A 26,723-nucleotide genomic window follows, 5' to 3' on the forward strand; every position below is an offset into this window, starting at 1 on the left:
CTTACAATACCGCCTGGTAAGAGATCCTGATTGGTGACTGGCATAGATATGCAGAGTCTCTGTAAACAAATCAAAAGATAATGATAATTATGAGGCCTACAACCAACACATACCTCACTTACCCTCTGTTATGCACAGTCCTAAAAAACTATATATACATTAACCTATTTAATTTTTGCATGAAACATATGAGGTAAAAACAATTATCTCCTTTCACACATAAAGTAACTGAAATACACAGAAGTCCCAGTGGAAAAGAATGGCCTATTGTTACGGGTGATGAGAGCCTGCAGAATAATATCCCTGAACTTGACAACTGATACTGTCATAAGTAAGAACAGTGGTCATGAACTGGAAAAGCCACAGAAGAGCTCATTAAAGCTCTGATTATTTAGATCTATGAGTAGAAAATCTGATTCCATAGGTCTAAGCTAGACTTCCAGAATCTCAATTTTTAAGTATCTGCCTGGGACATTCTGATAAGCAGTGTGTTTGAGAAGACACTTGAACTAGGGAAAACTGAGCTGCTCAGATTTGGGGGACATACGAGGATAAACTGAGTGGATCTATTAACCCCTTTTCAAATAAGTAGGTAAAAAGCTTCAAAAGTTAATTCCCCTTGGAAGGGTTGGATAACCTTAATTCTGTATAGATTAGAATCATAGACCAAAGTTAATTTCCTTCCAAAAACCTATAGGACACAACAGTTGCATGTGTCTTCTTGTCTTCCTGATTGCCTGATTCATGTACTGACCTCAATGTGCCCCACAGACATGCCAAGAACCTTAGAAGACATGGAACAGCCTACAATGTGAAGGAAACTTAAAAATCCCCACCAAGCCACAGTCACGGTCATTTCAGGAACTTTCCAGCAGAGATACTTGGAAGTCTGGATTGGCCATTAAGAGGTAAAGTAAAGCAGGCATACATTTCACCATGGCAAATGTGTGTCTACCACAGTCAGAGAGCATGAATATGACAAAAGACAAATGACACCAAACCAGGAACCTGCCCATCCTACAACATGGCAGACCTCAATAACATCAATCCTAACATCTTTTCTATGGAGTCTGGATACAGCAGGAAGACCTTTCTTAACAAAGTGCTTTAGGACTGAAACTCTTTAAGAACATGAATAAAAATTAAGCCCCCTCACTAATAGACCAAAAAAAAAAAAAAAAGAAAAGAAAAAAAGAAACTATTATGCCTTCATTTCCCAGACACTCTGCCGGCGCAACGAAATCTCGCTATTAGGATTTCTATAGCTCCTCATCTCTTGTTCATAAAGAGCACCTGGATAAATGTTTGCTGAACTTAATGTAGTTTTCTTCCTACGACGTTGACCAAAGGATTTAGCATTTCCCGAACAGGAATATTAAACCCAGCAGAGCCCATGAAACACTGGAACCAAAACAGTTAATTAGCAAGTCACCAAGATTGGATCAAGAAACAGGAGGCACAGCTTAGAAAGCTACCCATTTTTCTTGTAATAAAGAAAATAAAGACAGTAATTCTAAGAACATTTATTAACCCCCCAGTATGGGTAATTGCCATCGGATGTGGGTCTGTCAGTCTTGCATTAACATAAGCTACTGCATCTTGGTTTTCAATGGCACAGTAATGCCCATGATACTGCAGATAAGTGCTAACGCTGGAGTTTTGAGAACCAAGCCCTGTGTCCGGCAAATGCTTTTTTAAAAGATTTCACTCTCAATGGTTGCTTGCCCAGAGAAATTCATTTTATGTTTAAAAAAAAAAAAAAAAAGCAAGAAAGAAAACAAGGAGGCATTCAATTGAGCAAGCATTTTCTTAACTCATTCTAAGATAATCTCATGCGTTCACCAACAATTTCTCCAATGGGTGGAACCACAGAAAGAGACTTTGTATGGTTTGGCTGTGTGCTCCATTCTGTATTGGTGTATGACCTAAAATAATGGAATGGCGATAAAACAAAAAAAAAGAAAGGCTTTATAATAGTCAGGACACGCCGACCAATTTTAAATTGAATTACACAGCCTGCTAATCTTTATGATGGGATAAAATTTCTTTCAACATTATGCATTATACTAAAATTTGCAGCACTTCCCCCACCCTGCTTCTTGAGCTGAGAGCCCCCCACGCACACCTCCCCAGTGATAAAGCTTCCTTTCAACCCCAAAAGTATTGTTCCTGCTGACTGGGAAGACAGGGCACGGCCTGTGCAAGATTTCATTTTTATAGCTATTGTTAGTTGGTGCGCGTGTATATGTCACACCAGGGTACACCCCAATGGTAGTATGAACCCGGGACACATTTTCCTAATATCCACAAGCACACATTCTTAAAAAAGGATAGATTTGAACACAGACATATACGATGAAAGGGATTTTTAAGACCAATAAGGTTGAGGAGCTTTGTGAAATGTTATAAAAGGATATGCAGATCCCTGTACACCCTGCATATCTTATGAAGAAGGCAGACTGCAGGAACTCTAAACCATCTAAGTCCAAAAGTGGGAGGAAACCCAAGGAAGGATGAGCCTGACTGGGCCGTGCTTGTGCTCATGTGGTCTGTTCCTCTCTAGAGGACGGAGCAGGGTACTAATGTGAGGGGTTAAGAGCTTCTTCCAAAAGTTCAACCCTTCCAACCCCAATGAAGAGAATTAAGAGAGGACAGCCAAAACTGCTTGCACAAGTTTCTGATCATCCTTCCTCCCACCCAGGGAAAGGGAGTTTCCAAATTCACCGTACTTAAAAACCACATATAAAATATTCCTAAGAGACCCAACCCTTCTTAAAACTTAAGATCCTCCCTTACGTTCCCAGTACCTTAGACTATAGAATCCTACTCCGTGAAGCATTTGGGCGTACCAAAATAAAAAATGAAAGACACATGCATAAGCACAGAGTTGTAAAAATTTCATGCTCCCTGTCACTGAGCTCTACCTACAACTTTTTTTTTTTTTTTTTAAATCTTTGCAGGGTAGACAGAGGCCATAGGTAAAAATAAAAACTTAAATCTAGGAAGTACTAATAGAGTATATGGAAAATTATGAACAACTACCAGAAACTACTCATAGTTTCTATTTTAGATTTTTCTAGAAATCCCAGACATTCTTTTAACGGACACACACCCGTCCCGCTGAGACACACGTTGACTGCGGCCCACAGTGCACTGACTAATGACAGTCACAGTTATCCCTGGGGACCCATGTACTCCTGCTCCCATAGGCGGCATCCCAGAGCCAACTGCTTTTTCCTCCAACCAGTTTACGCCAGCTGTATTTTTTTTTATCATAATTGCTTCATGTAATTATATATTACTTAAGACGATGAAATAGGAACATTAAAAGACTATATAAATTTGCTCTTGTAACCAGGAGTAAAGGACAACACTTTAAAAAGTGAGGGGAAAAGAATCATAAAAATCTAGAAGTAGTCTGCACTCAGACTGTTTTGCAAGGATCTTTACATTCTTCCTCTCCAACAAAGAAACTGGAAAACGTGATAAAGATGATACCTCTGAGATGAAGATAGTAAGTTATACGTGGGATCTGCCCAAGAAAGGCAGTGCTGATCTCTAACCTCTGCATTCATATCCAAGGTAAAGGTTTCAGCAGGACCTCAGAAGACAGGCCCCCACGTGCACATCTGTGTGGTTCAAAGTTAGAGGAAAAATACTTGGCTATGTGATTATCATCATTATGGTTTCCTGTGTTAGTGGTCTCTGGCACACTGGGTAGGGGGGCTCAGGTACATACACGTGAAGGTAGACATTATGCCTTTCGCCATCCCTAACCGTCGTGTGGCCTTCTCAAAGAACAAAACATCCAGAAGCAAAAACTCTATCGGCCCTACAAACATGCAGACACGCATGTATTTTTTGTTTCTACCTATTTTTATAATAAGGAGAATCACAAGTTTCCTCACTTCCATAGCGCTAAATATACAAGTTCAAAGATGCATGTGTGACTTCACAGACTAGTCATTTTTTGGCTCTGTAGTCCCAGTGCTTTCTGAATCCAGCCTTTCTGTGAAGAAAGGAGTCATAAAGTGAGAAATGTGAAACTGGGCAATGAAAAAGGTGAAAATACCAGTTTGCTTTCCTAAGTCAAGAAACTCAGTATGGATGGCTTTGGCTTTCTGTGAGGACTAACTACATGGAGCTCTTGTCCTTCACAACCACCATCACTGAAACTAGACCCTATGCCCTTGCTCAATGAGCAACTCCAAAGTCAGGGGATAAATGCACAGGCTTTGATACACTACAGACACTCAATCACAATCAGCTTTGTAATATGAAGTTACTTAGAGTCAGTAAGTTAAGAACTAGACAACCTCATTCTCCATAGTTTACAGAGAAATCAAAGCTCAGAGATTGTCTAGTTTACAGCCAGACGTCCTTTCCAGGCAGTTTTATCTCCTCAAGAGAGAAAGAGGTTTTACCTCCCAACCTTATTTTCATACAAAGGAGAAGAATTCAGTGTAGAGGATAAATGAGATTCATGTAAGTGGCAGGGAGAAGGGAGACAATACAGTTTAAATGTATAACTTCACCCTGAAAGAAGAAAAAAAAATGTGCTGTTTCCTTCCTGTTTCTGAAATTTCAATAGAGTTTATGAATGGGGTGAAAAGTTTGTGTCAGTTTCATAATGCACACAAAACTTGCAGTAATAACATCTAAATCTGGTCGATCAATAATGCATGGTATAGTTAGTTGCTTAATTATTCATTCTGGATACAACAAATAGGGTTCTAAAACAAACTCCAGATGCGAAGAGAGCTAGGAAATACAGGCAGTAAAATAAAAAATAAAGTCATTTTTCCCCAATGTGATTCTTTCCTAGAGCATTGTAAAAATCTCCTCTAATTTTCAAAATTAGAAAAAGACACTTTGATTAAGAACTTAATATATATGCTTTGACAATCGTGTGTTTTACAGAGACTATCACAAGTACTAAAATCGAATCCCTATATATCTCATTTCAAAATATGTACATAAAAATGTGGCATATACTACAATATCAGAAGATCACAAGGTGTCAAATAAAAGCAAGTACAAGCATAAGAGCATTAATCAAAGATATGTAATTAAAAAAAAAGGCAAGCAAAAAGAATGTTCATTTGGGAGACAAATCAAAATAGAAGACTACTTGCAGTTTGCCTTATAGGGCTGCAAAAGTTGTTAACTACACAAGAAGAGCAGTCAAAGAGGTGAGTGGGAGCTGTGTGCCATTCAACAACCATGTACTCATCAGGTCCAGAGGCACCTCTATACACCTCGTACAAAAGCACCTTATGGACAAACAGGAGCTCTAATCAGGAACAACACTGGAGAAACTACTCCTATTTCCTTCCCTAAGTAATAAAAAAGAACAACAACAAGAATAAACAAAACAAAATCAAAATAATATACAATAATAAACAAAACAGTAATAAACAAAAACAAAACCAAGAGGAGCGATCTAACTGTAAGTTTCAAAATGGACCCCTATCTTAGGCTAAAATATGAATGCATACTAATCAACGGTCTTTGAAGAACTCCTTCCACCCACAGCTCTGGAACGTACCTTCAAGTTTCCACAAGGACTGACTCAGCCAGGCCAGAAACACAAAGAGAATCTGACTGTGCAAGTTTTTAATACCAGGTTATCAAGACTCTTTTGATCTCATTACCTAGCACATTCTGCCTCACAGTCGGGCAGCCTTCAATCAAACGGATTTCGTTTTCTGAGCTCATTGTACCTCCCGCTTTTCTGAAATTGAAATTAAATTCAATGTAAGAGTATAAAAATGTTAACTGACAGATGATTAATCAACGGGGGCTACCCATTGGCGTAAGAAGTGCTATCTATACAAGAGTGGTCCTTCTGGAACTTCACCTTGGACTCCACGTCCGGCTCCCTAGGCTAGTGGCCTGCCCCACGTGCTAGAATGGCTGTACTGCATTACGTGGGCCGTGCTGTAATTATGTCCTCTTCTCTTTCATCTTCCTTGCATGACTCCAAGTGAACATGTGTAGGGTGAGCTAATGATTTGCTGCATATCTCTGATGAGTACTATATTATTTGCATCATAATATTTTCATTTCTTCTCCCTGCATGTAACGCCACGTTGACAGCAAGGTCAGTTAAGTTACTATAAGGGATTTTTAATGAAAACAATTATAAATTTAAAATAACTGTGTTTAAAGCACTTAACAGTCACTAGGGTCAAGTGATTACAGCAGTTACAAGACCCATGGGACATGTTCACACCAAAACAAAGTGAATAAATTACCTCAGCTGGCGCATGTAATCACTAAGTGACCACAGGGGTCAGGCCGAGTGGAACCCTGAAGACTTTCACGCAAAACCAATAATGAAAATTTATCAGTCAAAAGAGGGAGGGTAGGGCTGGGGAAACGTCAAGAATTAGTGCGTGCAGCGACAGACTAGAAGCACAACTGACTCTCCATGCGCCTTGAAGGGCCAGGAAAATGACACCGAAAGCCCAGGGGACAGCTGGAAAAAAGATTCCAGGAAACAATACACAGGCAGGCTGGGGGGAGATAGGGGAGCTCAAATGCAAGCGATCTATTAAGTATCAGCAAGTTCAAAGCCATACAGAGGACCACTTTGGTGTAAGGATGACTGTCGTTACCTAGAAACGTGTGCTGCGGTCAGGAAATATATTCAGAGGTTGCACTACAAGATAGGGAGGGTTGCGATTTAATGTTAATGAAACGATCATCTCTAACATCTACATGGCACTTCATCTCTTCTGTGTTGCAGAGAAGAGGTGGCTGAAGATCAGGGAAACAACGCATTTTGTTCATGGATGTAAAACAATGAAGTGAAGAAAACCAATTTTTTAGGGAGTCCTTATTTGCTAAAGATTCCACTGGAGTGAGTGCTCAGGAGGCTCATAATCGGAAGAGGAGACCAGAAGCCCTAAAAAGTAATGTGTAGTAATGGTCTGTACACAGTGTGGAAGGGAAGAAGGGATAACCACCACCAGGGATGGCAGCGCCAGTTTCAGAACGGAAGTAACTTTGAGGGGCTCCTGGGTGGCTCAGTGGGTTAATTAAGCCTCTGCCATCGGCTCAGGTCATGATCTCAGAGGTCATGATCTCAGGGTCCTGGGATCGAGCTCCTCATCGGGCTCTCTGCTCAGTAGAGAGCCTGCTTCCCCGTCTCTCTCTCTCTCTGTGCTTGCCTCTCTGCCTACTTATGATCTCTGTCTGTCAAATAAATAAATCTTTAAAAAAGAAGTAACTTTGAATTGGGCCTTAAAGAATGGGCAAGAGCTCACAGGAAAAACAAAAAACAAAAAACAAAAAACAAAAAACAAGACCGGCAGGATCAACAGGAACAAATATTCAATTACTTGGCAAAAATTTACTGAGTACTTACTACGCACCCAGCACTGTGCTTGCAACCCCATCGATGGCAAGGAGCAAGAGAGACATGCCCGCTGGTCTCCCGGAGCTTGCTTTCATTCATCTATCTGTTCACTAACACACATGTTCGGAGAAGCTCCTACGTGTCAGCAAGTGTTGTAGGTGTAGAGAATATAGTGGTCGACAAGACAATGCAGACCCTCATGGAGCTTGCCCTCGTTGGAGGAAGAACAACAAATAAAACATAGAAGTAGGAAAAATAAGGTCTTACCAAGGAGGTGGCATTTGAACAGAGACCCACAGACCAAAGAAACTGTTAAGTATGAAGGTTCAAGGTGGAAATACCATGGACCAGAATGCAGCTGTGGTCAGATGACAGGGACCAGGGAGAAAATGATAAGACAGAAGCCCAAAGAGCTAAGGAGAGGATGGAGAGAAGTATGGTGGGAAATGAGGCTGGAGAGATTGATTAGACCAGTTCATAACAAGCCTTGAACGTCACGATGGACTTTCTCCCATCAGTTAATGGATCCTAAAATACATTCCACAAAATAGCAGTCTGGTGGGAGACCTCATGGAAAAAGGGCTCTGTGCCTCCATCTCTGCATTTGTAAGAATGGTCACAACAGCATCAACCAACTTGAGTACCGTGAAGAGTAAATGAGTTCATTCTTGTAAAGGGTCTGGTAATGGTGAGTGCTCAGTAAATGTTACCATTCATATATGATTCCAAGAAAGAAGAATGAATGGAAGGCTAAGCCTTGGAGTTTCTTTAAGCACAGTGGAGGTCCAAAAGACACTTTGGGTGCCTGAATTAACAGTGATGTAAATTGCAAGGGGAGTTCAGGAGAATGAGCAGTCTTTGGAGGAGATATTAATTCAGTCTGAGATACACTGGTTTTGAGATACCTTGTGTACCTTCTACAATTTATGGCAAAACACCTAGTCACCAGTTAGACACAAGGGTCTGGACAAAAAAAGATTAAGATAAAATCTGTACTCCATTCCATATTCAAAACCCCAAAGAGTAAGAAGAATCTCCCAGATTTGATACACAATATTAACATAGGAGGACAAATGGCATCACACCAGACAGAAAACAAGGCTCCTATTCCTGGACCCTCCATTAACAAATCTGTGAGAAACTGAGTAAGATGTTGAAATGCTGAGTTCCAGTTGCTTATAGAAAAGGGGGAAATCACACTGGCAATCAATGTCTGGATTCCAAATGCAATAATCTACCCTCTCGATCCCTTTTGCATTCTCAGTGCAAGTCCCAAAGCAGGACCTGGACCTTAAAAGGCAGTTAGAATAGATGCACATCATCTTCTGAGGATGAAGTCCCTTCCGGTTCTGGGAGACAAGGATCCTGCTCCAGGATTTAGCAATACCAGCTGACCCTTGGACAATGCAGAGGCTAGGAGTGCCAGCCCTCCCACACAGTGGAATACGTGCATACACATTTAGCATGTATTGTATGTATCATATACTGTATTCTTACAATAAAGTAAGCTAGAGCACACAACATTATTAATAAAATTATAAGGAAGAGGAAATAATCCATAGTACTGTAAAAAAACTACACGTAAGTGGACCCGTGCAGTTCAAACCTATGTTGTTCAAGGGTCAAGTGTACGCAAGTTGGGGGCTTCAGCTTTCCCTCTGGGATCATATGGCTTGGAAAAGCTGAAGACGTTTTTGTGTCCAAAAAACTCCTTTTTAAATTTTATTTATTTTAAATGGTGATACAATTACCATACAGCAAAATACAAAAAGATTCCCCCTTTTCAAAGGGTTGTTACCTAGCTTTTTCTGTGTAGCTGGGGAAGTGATGGTTATAGATGTCCTGCCCATGTCTGTTTCTTTCTAAGAGATGCCGATTATTTCAGAAAAGGAGAAAACAGGAAGTTTTAGAACTGAAAGCTGGAAGAAGCATGTAGTGAAATGTCCAGTTCTTACGTTAATTCACAATATGACCCCAGCCTGTCCTTCCACATTTCTAGATCTCCATCCATCCATCAGCAAGACATCAGCAATGCTGTCTGCCCATATCAACTTCCCTGAACCATTATAAGCATTAATGATCTAATATACTCAGAGGTACTTTGAGTCCTTTGGAGGAAGGATGTCATATAAATTAGAAGCATTATAATTAATGTAATTTAAGAAAATGGCTGGCCATAACAAAGAGGATTAGGTTCACACGGATCACAAATGACCTAGTCATCATGTCCTCAGGTCACTAACGATCCTTCCTAATGGAACAAAATTCAATCTCACTTCGTTGAGCATATTCAATTGTTCTGTATTTGGGTTCATCCCCCCTCCCACAAGGATCTTACTTAATTCTATATCAAAATTGAACTGTACTTTAAAATGAATTTTGTCCTTATTGGAAAATATTTTATATATAAATTAGACCATGAAGTAATTCACCTTAGGGAAAAAGATTCTTCAATGTAAAAAAGGACAAATAGATACCAAGCATGAATCAACTATTCAGGTGAAGCAAATATACTAGTACACGCAAGAAAACATAATGTCTGTACACACACAACAGAATACATACAGGTACCTCACAGGTACTTTTTGAAAGTCAACAATTTCACACTAAGGAGAAAAAAGCAAACACCCTCAGCAAAGTGCTTAAAATAGAAACAGAAGCTATTAAATAAGTTATAACTTTAGAATGATAACTGGAAAAACCAAATTATGAATCAAAAGCTAAGAAGTGCAGCATGTCAGATTGGGTTTTGTGAGCAAGCTAAAGGCTAAGAAACTCCTTTGATATTAAACTCTAAACAATAACAATCAGGGAATTCTAGGCTCTAAGGAACTCTCTGACACCTTCTTCTCCGTAAATCATGGGAAAAGTCATCTTGTTTGTCCTTCTCCAAGCCTCCTACAAAGCCTCTTTATTAGATATGACTAATTACGTGGTAATAAAGTTATATGTCCATAAATATTCCAATGAGGCTCGCCTGCTCAAATCATTTCTGGAACTTTTCATTGGGAGCTGCTACCCACTTCACAGGACATCGTTGCGCCACACCATTGTCTTGTGTATTTTTCTTACTGAGGTATAACTGATGTAAAAAATTTTACTGGTTTTCGGTATATAACATAATGATTCAATATTTGTATATACTGCAAAATGATCACCTCAATAAATCTAGCTAACCTCTGTCACCACACATAGTTGCAACATTTTTTTCTTGTGATGAGAACTTCTCAGATCTATTCTCTTAGCAACTTTCAAATACATAATGCTTATATATAACTATCCCACAGTATATAGTATTGCGCTATATTACACTATACTGCATCACTGTACTAGAATATACAGTATTATTAACTATAGCCACCGTGCTGTACATTACATCCCCAGGACTTTAGTTGCCATTATATCACATCATTATTTTTTATTCCAAATGGTATCTCTCAACTTGACCACTTCACAAGCTCCAGCTCCTAATAATTTTGTATTGTTCAAAAAAAAAAAAAAAATCAGAAGCCTTAAATGTGACAACCATGTCTAGAAATCATTATGTATAAGGGCTTAGAACATAAATTGGAATCTGCCACCGATCACCTGGCTGACGGCTGGTGTGCTGGATTTTGTGAAGCAGGAGCCAGTGCACAGGGATGGTTCCCAGAAGAAGGCACCGTGACACTGGAGAGGAGAGGGCATGTGCCAGATTCAAGATCAGGACAGGAGGGACATGACAGGACATTGAAGAGAGGGCTAGGAAAAGGGGAGGCCTGGCCCCTCGGGTGTGTAGCTCACAAGGAATCAGAATCTAGGAATAAGTCGATGTGTGTTGGCTGTGGTGTGTGTGTGTGGAGACAGAGCCAGGTTTCCGGAGGCCACACAAAGCCAAGGTGTTCACCCTTTGCTCAGCTCTGCATGCAGAATGGGCCTCAAGCCAGCAGGTCACTGTGACTCAAGAGCCTGTAAGGCCGCTTCTGCTGAAGTTCTGCTCTCCCAGGGAGTAAGAGACATGCACCAACAGGACAGGAAGAAGTCATGGCGCATTTAGCACAAGAGAGCAAGTTACATTTACTGACCATTCACTGCTTGACCATTATATTATTTAACCTACAACCATCCTCATAGGTTAGAAAGATACACTAAGCATGAATAATTCTCCTTTGACGGAGGAATAAATGAAGATTGCAGCATTAACAATATTGAGAGCAGGATTTAAACACGGCAGATAAAGTCCAGTACTCATGCTCTAACTCTATACCCTCCTGTCTTTCTACACATGAGTACTTAGTCTGCATTCATATCCCACAGAACAGGATGCATGCGAGCTGTGAAGAGAAGTTATCTGTGAACTGAGAGATATCCTAGTGATCCTTTTTTTTTTCTGTACCATTATTTACACTTTTTCACCATGAGTATGTAAGTTTTCACCATTAGAGTACAGTTTTTTTTTTTATTCATTTATTTGACAGAGAGAGATCACAAGCAGGCAGAGAGGCAGGCAGAGAGAGAGAGGAGGAAGCAGGCTCCCTGCTGAACAGAGAGCCCGATGCGGGGCTGGATCCCAGGACCCTGAGATCATGACCTGAGCCGAAGGCAGCGGCTTAACCCACTGAGCCACCCAGGCACCCCAGTTTTCACCATTAGAAAAAGAGTTTGCATTCATTTTTAAAAAGCCCTTAGAGGATGAAGATTTTCTGACACTGAAGACATTCAAAAACACATGAAACAAATTTTCAAAGGCTACGGAGAGTATTAGTGGGGAATTATAATCTTAATTGAGGGAAATTTGACAATATATAATAAAACCATTTTTTTTGAAGTATGTATCATTTGGACCAACAATTCTACTGCTAGGGAGATAGCCTACAAATATAACTTAAGGATGTTTGCAAAGAGAGAGCAGGAAAGATTTTCATCACACTAGTGCAGATAATAAAAGAATGAAGACTTCTTAAGTGTCCAGTATTAGAGATCTGGTTAAATAAATCAGAGTGCACCCACACAGCAGAATGCTATGAGCATAATGTGTTAATTTTTTAAAGTTACAGGATAATATGCACAGTTGTAACAATTTTTAAAAATAGACTTTAAACAAAAAGTCCTTAAAGGTTGAATATTTGCTGCTACTGAGAAAACTCAAGACAGAAACAGAAAGTCAAAAAAATTCTCTCACATTCCATAGTCAAAGAGAATTACTCTAAAGATAGCCTTATAGAGGGATGTATATTTTCTACTTTGCACACATCAAATAGTTGAATTTTTATAATTTTATGTGTGTCTTAGTTCTGTTAAAAATATTCTTTTTTTGGGACAAAGTATTTTAGCCATATTTATTGATGTGGAAAGTTGTGATATATTAAGATGAAAAACACACAATAAAACAGTACTACCATAAATCTGTATTTTGGTAGAAGATGTGTGTGTGTGTGTGTGTGTGTGTGTGTAAGTATCAACAGAAAACATTCCATAAAGATTCACACTAAAATGTTAACCGTGGTTATCTCTGGCCATAGGTAATTTTGTTTTTCCCTTTCACTTGTCTCTACTTCCTCGGTAATCAAGCATGCATATATAAGAATAAAATTAATAGCCCAGACGGTGAAAGCTTTTCCTAAAGCCCAGCTCCAAAACTCTGGGTCAATAGCAAGATCGCTAGAGAAGGGACAGAGTCTCCCGATATGATTATTCTGAAAGAAGCAAAATCAATTTATAGGTCTACGATCTGTGATGTTCGTTACAGTCACACTCGGTTTATAACCATGCCTAATACAACGCTCCCGCAAATATGAATAATCTTGTTGAGATTTTCCTTGGGAATATTTTCATTCTTCCTTTCAGGCCTGGAGAAATTGAAGCTCAAAGCTATTACATAACAACCAAGACCAAGGAAAAGTCTTAATGGAAAGTTCATGGGCTGTGCTAAAAGGGATTCTGACTGGCCAGATTGTCACATGTAATCTTCAGGCAGAAACAACAGGCCACCCAAGAACTTGGTCTAATTATAATAGGAAACAAAACAACAACAAACCCTTTATAATATTTCTGCATCATATGTAGGAATCATTAACAATAGCCAATTGAGTGCTATAAATACTTTGAGGAGAAAGGGAAAGAGAAGGAAAGAGAGAGAGATTTTACATACAGAACTACATAATTTTAAAGTCTGTGCCAAAAGTACAGGCAGAAAAAAGCCTTGTACCTTTATGTTCATTCATTCACTCCAGGATTCAACAACCATTTCTGCACACTGTGTCTCAAGCCCTGTACTCCGAAATGGGTGTACAAAGAGCACTCGTCAGGCACGCGCTGTTGGCTAGCGGGGAGATACAAGCAAACAATTACAGAACAACCATGAAAGTTCAATATGCATGAGCCATATTCAAGAAGACGTCTGCCAAAAATATTCTCAAGGTGAGAGGACAGCAGGGATGAAATTGAGTGGACAGTGAAGAACAGTAAAGAATATCAAAGACGCAAAGGCTGGAAGAAAACAGGGGCAAAAGGAAGGAAGACCACACGCAGCCCAATGGCTCACACAATGTACCTTCAGGCATATCAGTGGTTCAGAATTTACTACCAATAAAAATAATCACATCGTAACTAGCAAGCGTGTTATAGTTGGCAAATTTATTTTGAAGCCAAACCTGTGATTAGGATGCATTTGTGCCAAGATAAAAAAGAAAATGCTATAATGGTTGAGTGGCTAGGATCCCAATTCAGCTCTCCAAAGCCTATTCACCTGTGACATACCTGTAGCATATCTGACCTAACATATTAATGGGACAAGAGGATTTAACTATCACTTTAATTTTTTTTAAAGAATTTATTTGTTTATTTGACAGAGAGAGATCACAAGTAGGCAGAGAGGCAGGCAGAGAGAGGAGGAAGCAGACTCCCCGCCGAGCAGAGAGCCCGATGCGAGACTTGATCCCAGGACCCTGAGATCACGACCTGAGCTGAAGGCAGAGGCTTAACCCACTGAGCTACCCAGGTGCCCTAACTATCACTTTAAAAAGAGTTTCTCTGGGAAAGATTGATCTGTCCCTCTTTCCCACAGCCCTACAATCCCTGGCAATAAGAAGGTACATGTTTCTCTGACTCTGGGCTGTTCCCTTCAAGACAGCCCCATGGGCGGCCACTGGGTAGGGAGAAGGGGAGCTGGTTTGCGAGATGGGGGACTCGGGAGTCTGACCAGCCAGATCAGTATCAGCAGCCAGCTGTGAGAATATGCTGGGTTTTTTTTTTAATTCAAGTGTTCACAAGGGGGAGAGACCAGCCCACAAAAGAAAAGATTTTTGGGCTCCAGTCAGTGGCTATTCATTTCAAGGACTGAGATGAGTGCAACGAAATGTTAATGTCACGAAATGATTTAGACATCCCCCAGAGCCTATGTGCCTGGCTACATCTTCAGTATTCTCTGTGGATATTCACCTCTTTGTAATCCGCTATCATTGGAATTGTCTACACCAAATGTTAAGAATGCTTCCCCACCTCAAAACGCCCTCCCAGCAGCCAACTCCTAGACAGAGGTTGTACCATAAAACTGTTCTAACATGCCGTAAACCCACCTGAGACCCTCAGCATCCGTATATGTGAGTGTATGTGTCAAAGGAGGCAGTTATTCAAAGAACCACCGTTTTACCCAGGATATGGTTCCTCCAGCAGGGATCCTAAGCCCTACACTGGGAATAGAGAAAGACAGGAGGACTCACTCAGGAAATGGAATCTGATGGACCCAAGTTCAAATGCTGAGGTTACCTCCTAATTGTTAGGATCATAGACAAGTGAACTTCACCAAGGCTCAGTGTCCTCCTAAGTATTGAAGAAGCTAATAATAGCTTACTCATAAGTAACAAGAACAACTTCATCAGTTCATGTGAGGACAGCATGAATGATACATGTAATTGGGGGGTGGGGAACAGGTACGGTGGCTGGACTCTACCACCTACAGATAATACAGGTTCATTCAACACCCCTCCCTGTTCAAGTTCTAGTCCCCATGTGGCCATCTGTTTTCTGAATGACTCTGAGCAATTCATTTCATCTCCAACCTCAGTGTACCTTTCTCTCAAATTAGGAGGTGGGACCTCTGAAGCTTCTAAAAGTCCTAGGATTGAGTCCAGTAAGGGGGGCTTGTTGTCTGTTTCTACTCCGAATATCCGTGGTACCAGTCCCTTCTAGTTTCTGGTTTGGGGATTTTTTTTTTTTTTTTTTTTTTTTTTGCCTCTGGCTCTGTTATCTTCGTCCACCCTAGTTGTTGAAAGTTATCTACAGGCCAGGGCTGCATTAAGAATGGTCTCAGCTTTATCACAGAATGCATTTGCACAACCATCAGGGGATACACTTTTATTATGATGCCCATTTTACAAAAGAGAAAATCAAGGTTCAAGAGTTTAAGTAACTTACCAAAAGTAGGGAATTCAAAACTGGCTCTTCCCAGCTGCTTATAATCCTCATAGGGTATCCTACCTTCCCAAGTCTGGCTGTACCTAATTCGAGCTCTATCTTCTTATGACCCTGTGCTGTGCTAGCTTATCTCATAAATCATTTTACATTAATAACTTTGTGTCACACCCGCCATGTGGCCAATGCACGAATTAACCAGGACCCATCATCTCTGAACCAACAGGGAAGTCATGATAGGATTCTCAGGCCCCGCAGCTGATAGGTCAAGGTAAGATTTTAGACAGGCAGGACTTAAATACATATTTCAAATAATAGCACATGGTCAAACAGCTACTCAACTTCCATATGAAACTGCTGAAAACTACTGTGTTTTAATTCAAGCCTGAAGTGCAACCTTCCAGCTGCTTCAAGCCCATTCAATAAAGCAGAGTAGTAACAGAAAAGGGCTCACACCTTGGGGCCAGACAATCCCAGGATGAGTAGTCAAGTGAATCTGAGTGTATTTCTCTGATAACCTCTCTGAGCTTATTTGTTAAACGACCTTGGGTAAGTCACCCCAGCTGAGCTTCAGGTCCCCAATCTGGAAGACGGGATAACAATGCCAACCTTAGAGGGATGACACAGGAAAGATGGAAATCAATAAGAGGTTCTTTGAACTTGAAGCGTCTTCCAAAATCTGTAACGACCCATGCCAATGAGAGTTGGGTGCCCTGTTAAAACAAAAGCCCCAGACCGATCTGACCCCTGACTCCATTCTGCTAGGTCATCTGGCAAGGGTTGCTAGAAGCACTTTCTTCAGGTTCGAGGCTTCCGTTGAGCCAAGTGGCAGAGCATAATCTCACACCCTCTCTCACTCTGAGAGCACCATAAGGTTGCCAGGGTAACTGAGCTATTCTGGTCCTTCCCTATGGGATCCCAACTTTATCCATATCCCATGGGCTCCCTTTGGCCTCGTGTTCTACACTCTCTGCTGAGGCCTCTTACTTCTGCCACACAAGATTAGAGGGGAAAAGAGAAGAGAAGGAACTGACTGTGCAACTGGACCTTAGCATTTTATTTCCTTATCATTTTATTTCCTTAGTTATGGCACATTTCCATTTACAGAGTACTTTCCCTTATAAAATCTCCCAGTGTTGACTTCTAATCTACTAAATAACTCCTCTGACCTTTTCTTGTTTTTATCCTTTAAATATCTGTTGATGGTCCATTCACCACATTCCCCATTCAGTTATTAATGGCCCACAAAAACTTACTAGCAGCAATCATTTACTGATTAATCTGCACAACAATCCAGAAAGACAGGTAGTATTAATCCTTAGTTCTGCAGAGGGAAACCAAGGGGAAAAGAGAGGTTAACTCAGTTGTCCAAGGTCAGTGGCTAAACAAGATTATAACCAGGTCTATCCTGTCTTGCACTTCTATAAACACTTCCCACAGTGCTAGTCCCTTTCTTTACAGATCAACATTGTCAAGGCAGCTAGATCATTTCTGCATTGAGATTCAGTTTCACAGAACAGTTTAGGACTGTCATGATTCAACCTCAAGTTATTCAGCCTGCTAACAGTTCATAAATAAAAGTTGCTAAAATTAAGAGAGAATAGTACTTGAAAGCCAATTTTACAAAGGCAAAAGAGAAGTGAAAAGATTTGGCTTACAGACCCAACTAGGCCACAAGCAGACTCAGAGAGTCATTTAACTTCTCTGTATCTCTGAGTTATCTATAGAAATGAGATTATGCTGAATGTTATTTAAAGTATCCTGCTGTTTAAAACTAGATGACTGAGTAACCACTAAAACAGCACAAAATATAAAGCTCCAATACCCAATGCTGTCACGATCATGCTTACATTGGTGTATCCATTCATTGTTTAGTAAACTACATGGCTACAATCCCCTTGGAAAGCAAGATGCTGACACACAGCAAAAACCATAAAGAATTTCATATCCTTTTACTTAGTAATTTAATTTATACAATATTTTACCCTAAGAAATAAGTCAATTGAAGCAAAAAGATATATACAAATGAAAATGCAAATTTCAGTGCTAGGTATCAGAGGAGAAATTATCAATATCAATATTCATTTTTAGAGGAATTCCCTCATTAAATAAAAGCACAGAACAATATTAATGTCATGTTGCTATTTAAAAGGACGAACATGAAAATTATGCAAAGTTGTTGAAAATCATGTCAATAATATTCAATGAAAATAGCCAGAAGTAGAAGACCAGATACATCTTCAGATGTCAACTACATAAAATGTGGCTAGATGGGCAAGGTCAGGGGAAAACTGAAAATAGTTATGTTAGTAGTTAGGCATAGTTTTAAAAAATATTTTAACTGTTAGTAATGAATGCTGTTTTTCCATTCACACAGACATTTTATCATTTCATCAATTATTCAAAAATTTCTCAGCCCCTGCTTTAGTTGATGCAAAATGAATTTTAAACTTTCTGCCTAAATCTCCTGAGTAATTTTTATTGATTGACATATTATTCATGACATTATTCTTTCAGCATGATTTCTGCTCTTTACTATATAATTCTTTAGTGTCTTTAGAGATTCTAAAATCTCAGAACCCTTGCCTTCTTTTCCTCACCTAAGAGGATTCTTTTAAAACATGTCAGGGAAAAAAAAAAAAAAAAGATGTGTCATCTAATCTAGCTACGAATAACCCCATGATTGCCTTGTAATGCTAATATTTGGCAACTGTCTGACCCAGGAGCACATATTTTTCCATAACCCTTGACCTATGGGTGCCTCTACAGTAACCACAAAGTTGTCATTATCCTTTTCTTGGTGTATCTAGGGTGGTTTCACATTCCAAGTTTGGGGAGTTTTACAGCAAGACAACTTATCATGTCAGGAGTTTTAGGGGCCCCATTGGTTCACTTAGGAAAGCTGCCTCCAAAAGCAGCACTGTGCTAGGACCCTCCCTTCACAGAAAGACTTTCACAGCCTCTTCCACTTCTTAGAAATGTTCTCTTCCTAGTAGGTCATTTGTACATCTTTGCTCATAATATCTGGGAAAGACTGCAGAGCCAATGAATTAAAAATATGATTCTAGGTCTCATGTGTGCCAATGAATGCCCTCATTAAAGCAGCATGAGTGAGATGAGATGGGTTTCAAAGCTTTCCGTCCCTTTGCCCCAGAGCCGCTGAGGCCAGGCACTGAAAGGATGCACAGTAAAATTAAATATCTAAAAATTCATCTTTAATTAACAGAATTGGATTAAAGCTAGACACCACCGCATATCATACGAGAAATGGCTGAGCTGGCTTCCAAGTGCTCTAATTCAATTAGGACACAGTGAGTGACACTCGGACGGGAAAGGTTAATTGGGGGCGCCAGAACGCAATCATTCCTTACCTAACCAGTCATTAAACTTCTTAACCTCTGAGGGCAGTCCCAGCTCGGTGAAATCGCCTGTGTGGAGAAGGATGTCCCCATAAGGCATCTGGATACCATCTGTTCTGGAGTGCGTGTCTGAGATGCAGACAAACCGCGTGTGGCCCGCTGGTTTTGGAGTGTCATATGGGATGGGGTCGACCCTAAAGTAGACATAACAGATCCCATAACAGTTAAATATATTAGAACCCTCGTAATTGTCATTGCACATACATATCGACGGTTATCCGTGAACGCACCCAGATAAACTGATGCAAAGGCAGAGGCGGCCGTTGCAACAAGGGAAACTTTGGGGTTCACAGGAGAAAGCATCCCCCATCTATGACCCCACTGACCAAATTCAAAAAGGCTTACTTACCTGGGAGGAGAATGAAAAGGGAAGAATAGCTTACATGTAAAATCAGAAATAACCTAGGAAACGGATAGAGTGATTAATGGTGAAGTTTAGGGATATTGAACCCCAACTGGGGAAGCAAAATTATGCTATTTTCTCTCATCATGCTCCAATTGATCCCACTACTCATTAAGAAATGGATAACTACATTTATTCCTTCTTAAACATGCATAACTTAAGCAGTGAACTAATTTACAGAGAACACTCTGCACATGCTTTGCCAACTGAGATGTGGAGAGATATAGATAGAACTTATATTTAATTTCCTTTCCGCAACCATTCAATACCTGTATCTTCTCATCTTTGCTAAGATATTCACAAATCAAAACGGTGGGGAGAGAAGGGGACGTCAAAATAACAGGACTTAAAAGAGAAACACTGAACGTTAAAAGAACATTGTCAATCTCCTTCTTTACCACCATGAATTATCTGCAGTCCCAGGTACACTTGCAGATGACTTGCAACGCTCAAATGCCTTGGGCAAAGATTCTATTCAGTACAAACAGTAAGCCTTTTAATGGGTGTGTATAGATCTACATATGCATTAATATATGTATAGTTTTAGAGACCTAAGCACTGTGAAATTACACTAGGGTATAAGAATCAAAAGGCAAAATGATCAACCCGAAGCAAAGAAAATGCAACAGAACAGTCTCATTTAATTGAGTGTAACAAAGTGTGCTAAATAAACTTGGTAAAGAAATGCAAATCTGACTCTTCAAGCATACAGTTTTAATTATTTAAGGGGTTTGTAGCAGAGTTAAGGGTGCTTTAACTATATTAACTCTACACTGACAGCCTCCTTTAATTTCTCTGTAGGAATGTACACTTATTTTGGATTATGGGTGAAAAGCAGCAGTTATAAAGGCAAAGAGAAGGTCACAACAGAGGCAAATATGCAATGCGGAGATCAGAGTGTGAAACATTAAATAAGGAACAATATTTCATGTCACAGCCCCACCCTTCCTCGTTAACATGCAGCAGAGAATACGCTGAAAGCTCACCAGGAGATTCCCTACATGTGTTACCTCCACAGGCTTTGTTTAATTTTTCTTTCTTTTCCCCAGTTTTCTAAAAGAAACCATCTGTTTTAACAATGGCAATTTTAGTGAGGAGAAAAAAGACATCGATAGACAACCTGGATAGTCCTGAATTTCTTTAACGGGTAATCTTTTAATGTAATTTTCTCTTTGTCACAGGAGAAGGAGAGGAAGTAAGAAGAAAGGAGAGCAAGAAGAGAGGAAAGAGGGAGGAGAGGGGGAGGCACCGTGAACTGGTTAACGCAGTGGGTCTAATTGGAAACCCAAAAAGTTTAACTTTGCAAAAAATTAATGAATTTTTCCTGTAAAGGCTAGAAATTAATAACTCTATTACCATGGAGAATATTCACTAATCCACTGAGATCTCATGAGTAACCTGGAAACCCTTCTGATTATATCCAATGTTGACTCTTTTATATACATGGAAGTGTTTGGTGTCTTCCCTTCCATTACTGAGACTCTATTACACTGTCTTAGTGGTTCCAGTCTTGTCAATATCTCCTGTCTTCTAAAAGCAGTTTCCCGAGAGAATGAATGACTGTTCTCTGCAGCAGACTGGATGGGAAAAGTGAAAGTGATCGTAATATTCTGTTTCCATGTCAAAAGTTAAGATGCTCCCTGGAATTGGACTGTGCACACTGATGCTTAATCCACCAACATTTGAATCAAAATTAAATAAATATCAACCATGGACTTCTAAATACATGAATAATTCAAATACTCATATACACATATACATACAGACATAAGTACATCTTTATTTTCCAGTTCCCAACCTAATGGGAATATACAGACACAGTCTCTATTTCCTCTTTTCTGTAACTTAGCTGACCTCCAGGCACAACTACTACATCGAAATCCTTTACACATCCATCACTTATCAAAGGGACATGCATTATAGTTATCATTTTGAATTTATGAGAAAGTAGCACAGATATAAACCCTTCACTGTGAACAGGCCCCTATTCTGTGACTTTTTCTCAGTTTAGAGAAGCAGATCATCCTCTGGTACATCATCTGTCTGGTTCCCATCTTAGTTCTACACTGGGCAATAACTTTCGGAGGCCACTGACAAGAACACCAATTTTAAGTGGCTTCCACTTCCCGCCCCACCTTCCCATGTCCTCCAGAGAAACATTTAAATGTCCAACAGAATTAACAGCGAAAGAAAGGCCACAGAATAGAAAAATAGAGGGGAAAGGGAAAAGGGAGAAAATGCATCTGCTTAGCTTTGAGCTGAAATAAAATGAGTCAAAAGTACTCAGGAAGAGGGACGCCTGGGTGGCTCAGCGGGTCAAAGCCTCTGCCTGAGGCTCAGGTCATGATCCCAGGGTCCTGGGATCGAGCCCCACATCGGGCTCTCTGCTCATCGGGGAGCCTGCTTCCTCCTCTCTCTCTCTGCCTGCCTCTCTGCCCACTTGTGATCTCTGTCAAATAAATAAATAAAAATCTTTAAAAAAAAAAAAAAAAGTATACAGGAAGACTGTCCGAGAAGGCTCACCACCAAGATCACCAACTTGATGTTACCAGAGAGAATCAGGTGGATATTTAAGAGCGATATGGAGGACTGATTCAAGGTAGAGGCTTGGGGGAGGTATAAATAGGCGAATGCAGAAGTTATGTATATCCTTTGACCCAGAGACACGGATGTCCTTTGTTACCCCCAGGACTCAAAACAAGGCAAAAGACGGCTTCAGGAGACAAGACAGCACAGCATGTCAGAGGCACGCTGCAGGACAACATGACAAATATCACCCAGGGGTCACAGGAAGGAAGACACGTCCACCCAAAGACATTCAGAGTTGAAAATAAGACATCCATCAGAGTAGGCAAGTTGCAACAGATATAATTAAAGTTGAGACAACCCTCGGGAAACTACTATTTCCAAATTGGGCATCCGGTAAATGCTTTGGAAATAAAAGTCAAGGCAGTCAAATATTTTCACCGTAACAGCACGTCTAAGGGAGACCCCGGATTACCAACAGATCTACCTGTTTACATTGTACGAAGACCCACAGACTACATTTTCCGTCTTAGTTAACTTCACTGCTTACTGTTTATGCTGCTGACTTCTCAAATGATCAACCATTTCCCCTAAGGCATCATGTCAAGTATCCTAGCAAGTGAGTATCTTACCAAGGCAATCTAACCCCCAGAGCCAGATTCAAATATCACAGTGAGATTTGCGCGTACATTTGAGTACACCCAGGGGAAAACAAGATGACATGGGAAGATGAGAAGAAAACACAGCATCATAAAATCCCAGCACCGGACAAAACCTTAGCAGGCATTGGGTTCAATGTTTCTCGTTTTGTTTTGTTTTAAGATCTTATTTATTTATTTGACAGAGAGAGACACAGCGAGAGAGGTAACACAAGCGGGGGGAGTGGGAGATGGAGAAGCAGGCCTCTCGCTGAGCAGGGAGCCTGATGCGGGGCTTCATCCCAGGACCTTGGGATCAGGACCTGAGCCGAAGGCAAACGCCTTACAACTGAGCCACCCAGGCGCCCCTGGGTTCAATGTTTTACACGAAGCTTGAATCTCTTTTACCCCATCTCTGCCTAACTGCCACAAGTTTTCTTCCCAAGGTTTCCAGAGAAGGAGAGCTCCTGAGTTCCCTTCTCTTCTCTGGGGCCCCCCATTCTGGTTTTCTCAACAGTTCTACTTGCTAAAAAGTTTCTGATTCAGTCTACATCTCTACAGGCACACAGAAATCTGAGCATGGTCCAAAGAGATTGGCCCAGAGCCTGAAAATGAACAATGTTGGCTGAGGTATTTGCTTCTGGCAAGTCATTTCATTCTTTGGGGCTTCACTTTTTTTTTCTCATCTGTAAAATGGGAATAGTACCGCCTAATCTTCTATGTTGGTAGGAGGATATAAATCGTCAAATACTGGGTCTGGCACATGGCACATTCTCAGAAAGCAAAGACACAGAATGACCTAAGAGTGAAGCAGGCCTGACTATCTGCTTTGACTCTCACTCCAGATTTATTAACAGTGTGACACCAAGCAAGGGACTTAACTCCTGTGTCTTGGTTTCCTCACCAATAAAATGGATATAAAAATAGTACCTCTCCCAAAGGATTGCTGTGAGGATAAAATGGTATCATGTACTCAAAGCATTTAGAACAGTCTGACACAGAGCAGACACTCAGTAAGTGGTTTTTGTTTTTTTACTAAGTGTGTAATATTTTTGCTACTCTTAGTAGAAGTAGTACCTTTTAGTTTCTCTGACATCCATCTCTTCCACTACAAGGAGGTAACAGCAACCACACTGGGACTTTCTGAGAGTTAAAGGAGGTCACAAACCCAAAACCCAGCACAGTCGGGACACATACCCCACGGTCAATAACTACATTGATATTTTTTCCTCTTATTTTCTTCTTTCATCCCAATATTCTGCATGTGAAATACCGGAGAATAAGAGAATAGTCCGCTTTTCACTTTGGCAGTTTTTCAAATATTTGAGGACAAGTACCATAACCCCCTAATATCTTCTCCACTCTAATCTAGGAGCCCTGGTTTCTTCAGCTCTCCTTGTATGTTTAGATTTCCAGTGCCCACAGAGCCCTACTGGTCTCCGCCTCCACACAATCCAGCTGGTCTGAACACCTCCCGGGACAGTGTCAGAATTTGTGGACCTGTGAATTCATGGGCCAGTGAGCTGCATATCAAAGACAAACGCGGGGCGCCTGGGTGGCTCAGTGGGTTGAGCCGCTGCCTTCGGCTCAGGTCATAATCCCGGGGTCCTGGGATCGAGTCCCGCATCGGGCTCGCTGCTCAGCAGGAAGCCTGCTTCCCTTCCTCTCTCTCTGCCTGCCTCTCTGCCTACTTGTGATCTCTCTCTGTCAAATAAATAAATAAAATCTTTAAAAAAAAAAAAAAGACAAACGCTTTTAGGGGTGGTGGAGAGATGACAGTGCTGGGCACACTGGTGGTCTCTCCGAGAGGAGCTATCATCAACACGTTTTCTAATTCAGTCTCTAAGTTTTGTGCCAAGCCTCAAATCTTGTTCTTGAAGCTTGACTATCAAATGTTTATATATTTTACTGCATATTCAAACAAATAAACCATTCTCATTTATTCAGCCTTGACACGTTAAGAGTTTTTTGCCCATAAAAAAATATGATAATATTACTGCTTCCACTATGGAATATTCTTCTGACAATATCTGTTATTTTTCCCAATAACAAATTTGTATAGTGTTGCAAGCCCCATGGACAGATCTTCATAAAAGCTGTTATCATGTCGTTTGTCACGACATGGATTTCTTCTTTAGACCACGTGTGCAGGGAAAGCCTTGTGTACACAATTAGCCTATAATTCAGTGTGAGAATGGAATATTACCCTTACAAAGCATTCTAATGGGAATCAAATGTCATTTACCATCCCCATTCCACTAGAAAATCCTGATGCTGTTCGTGGCATTCTCCTGACCTTATCTCTAAAAAGTTTTCCAATGTGACACTGAACCTTTCATTTTTTTACCCAGAAAACTTAGGTGGCATGAAAGCCAAAATTATATTCACCCTAGATATATTGTTTGCTAAAGATATGCAAAGCCTGCCAGCAAAACAATGAAATCCAAACACCAGGTATAATTAGTAAAATCACAGAATTTTATATTGGAAGAGGCTTTAGAGATTGTCGCATCCTCTGTTCCACTTCTTTGACTGTCTTCCTTACTCATGTATACTGCTACTTAGTTTCTGTTAAGTGCCCTACCCTCTTATATATATATTTTAAAGTTCTTTCCTAAACAATATCATTTCTGAATTCATGACTGAGATATGCTGGCTTTACATTTTAACTACACATTAAAATAAACAGATAACTACTGCAATTACAGGTTTCTCCACTCTAAAGAACTAGAATTCAGATTTCCTAACTTGCAGTTTCTCTTTCCACCCACTTAATTCTGGAAACTAAAAAAGATGCTGACACTTGGAAAATAAAAAAGATAAAAATTATAAAATGCTAGCAAATCACCTAAACTCTGGTAGCCATTAAGATCTACCGAGTCGGCGTGGGGAGCCTGGGTGGCTCAGTGGGTTAAAGCTTCTGCCTTCGACTCAGGTCATGATCTCGGGGTCCTGGGATCGAGCCCCACATCGGGCTCTCTGCTCAGCGGGGAGCCTGCTTCCCTTTCTCTCTATTTGTGATCTCTGTCTGTCAAATAAATAAATAAAATCTTAAAAAAAAAAAAAGATCTACCGAGTCAGCTTAAAAATTTTTGGAGTTTACTCTCAAAACATTCAAATTATTATGCTGGGTACACTGACCCCTCAATTCTCATGTAAGTTATCTAGTCAAAAGGAATCTCTTAAAACCTCAAAAAAGTCTGCATATTGCAGTACATTGGGGGAAGTGAGCAATTTAAAAGTTTGATTTTTAGAACACTGGTAGAAAATAAAAGTGTTCCTCATTCTCAGATATGTCAAGTCACACGTGCAAACTGATTGTAAATGTTTCCAAATACGTGTCTCTTTAAAAAGACTACTTTAGGGGCACCTGCGTGGCTCAGTCAGTTGGTTAAGTGTCTGCCTTCAGCTCAGGTCATGATCTCAGGGTCCTGGGATGGAGCCCCGCATCAGGCTCTCTGCTCAGCAGGGAGTCTGCCTCTCCCCCAGCTCGTGCTCTCACTCATGCTCTCTCTCTCCAATAAATAAATGAAATCTTTAAAAAAAAAAAAAACTACTTGACAAATGAGCTTCATTGTGTTCTTCTTTTATTTTGTTTTGTTTAAAAAGCCCTGTTTGTGGAGTCCAGGAGCTCCTGCACTTTTACCCACTGGTCATCACTTAGCAAGGTGACCCTGGGCAAGTCACCTCTCTTCCAGCCTCTTCTTTAAGTGTGAAAAGAGGGGCAAGACCCAATGACCCCCCCCATGACTAGCTGCATTGTTTCTACATGACTATTTGTTTAAGGCTTCAGAAATAATTCAGTCTCTTAAGTAGCTTAAAACGTGTCCTTTCTCTTTGCAATTTTACTCTCTGCTTTCCCAGACAATGCAAAGATAAACGCAGTCCAGATCCATCCAAACATAATCCGAATTAGGGGGCTTTATATGGAAAAAGAAGTGAAATTGCAATGCAGGGCTGCAGAAAAAGCTTCCAGGGTTATC

At 40.4% G+C, this 26,723-nt stretch overlaps 1 protein-coding gene across 3 annotated transcripts in view; it reads right to left on the bottom strand.

Moving 5' to 3' along the window:
• Positions 1-26,723, bottom strand: part of MPPED2 (metallophosphoesterase domain containing 2) — a 178,738-nt gene that overhangs the window by 109,411 nt on the left and 42,604 nt on the right. For all 3 annotated transcript variants that reach the window (XM_047692653.1, XM_047692654.1, XM_047692655.1), the window contains exon 3: positions 19,126-19,307. In XM_047692653.1, coding sequence (XP_047548609.1) covers positions 19,126-19,307 — 182 coding nt within the window. The remainder of the gene's footprint in view (positions 1-19,125; positions 19,308-26,723) is intronic.

This window comes from Lutra lutra, chromosome 10, assembly GCF_902655055.1.
Source record: "Lutra lutra chromosome 10, mLutLut1.2, whole genome shotgun sequence".
NCBI classification, from domain to species: domain Eukaryota; kingdom Metazoa; phylum Chordata; class Mammalia; order Carnivora; family Mustelidae; genus Lutra; species Lutra lutra.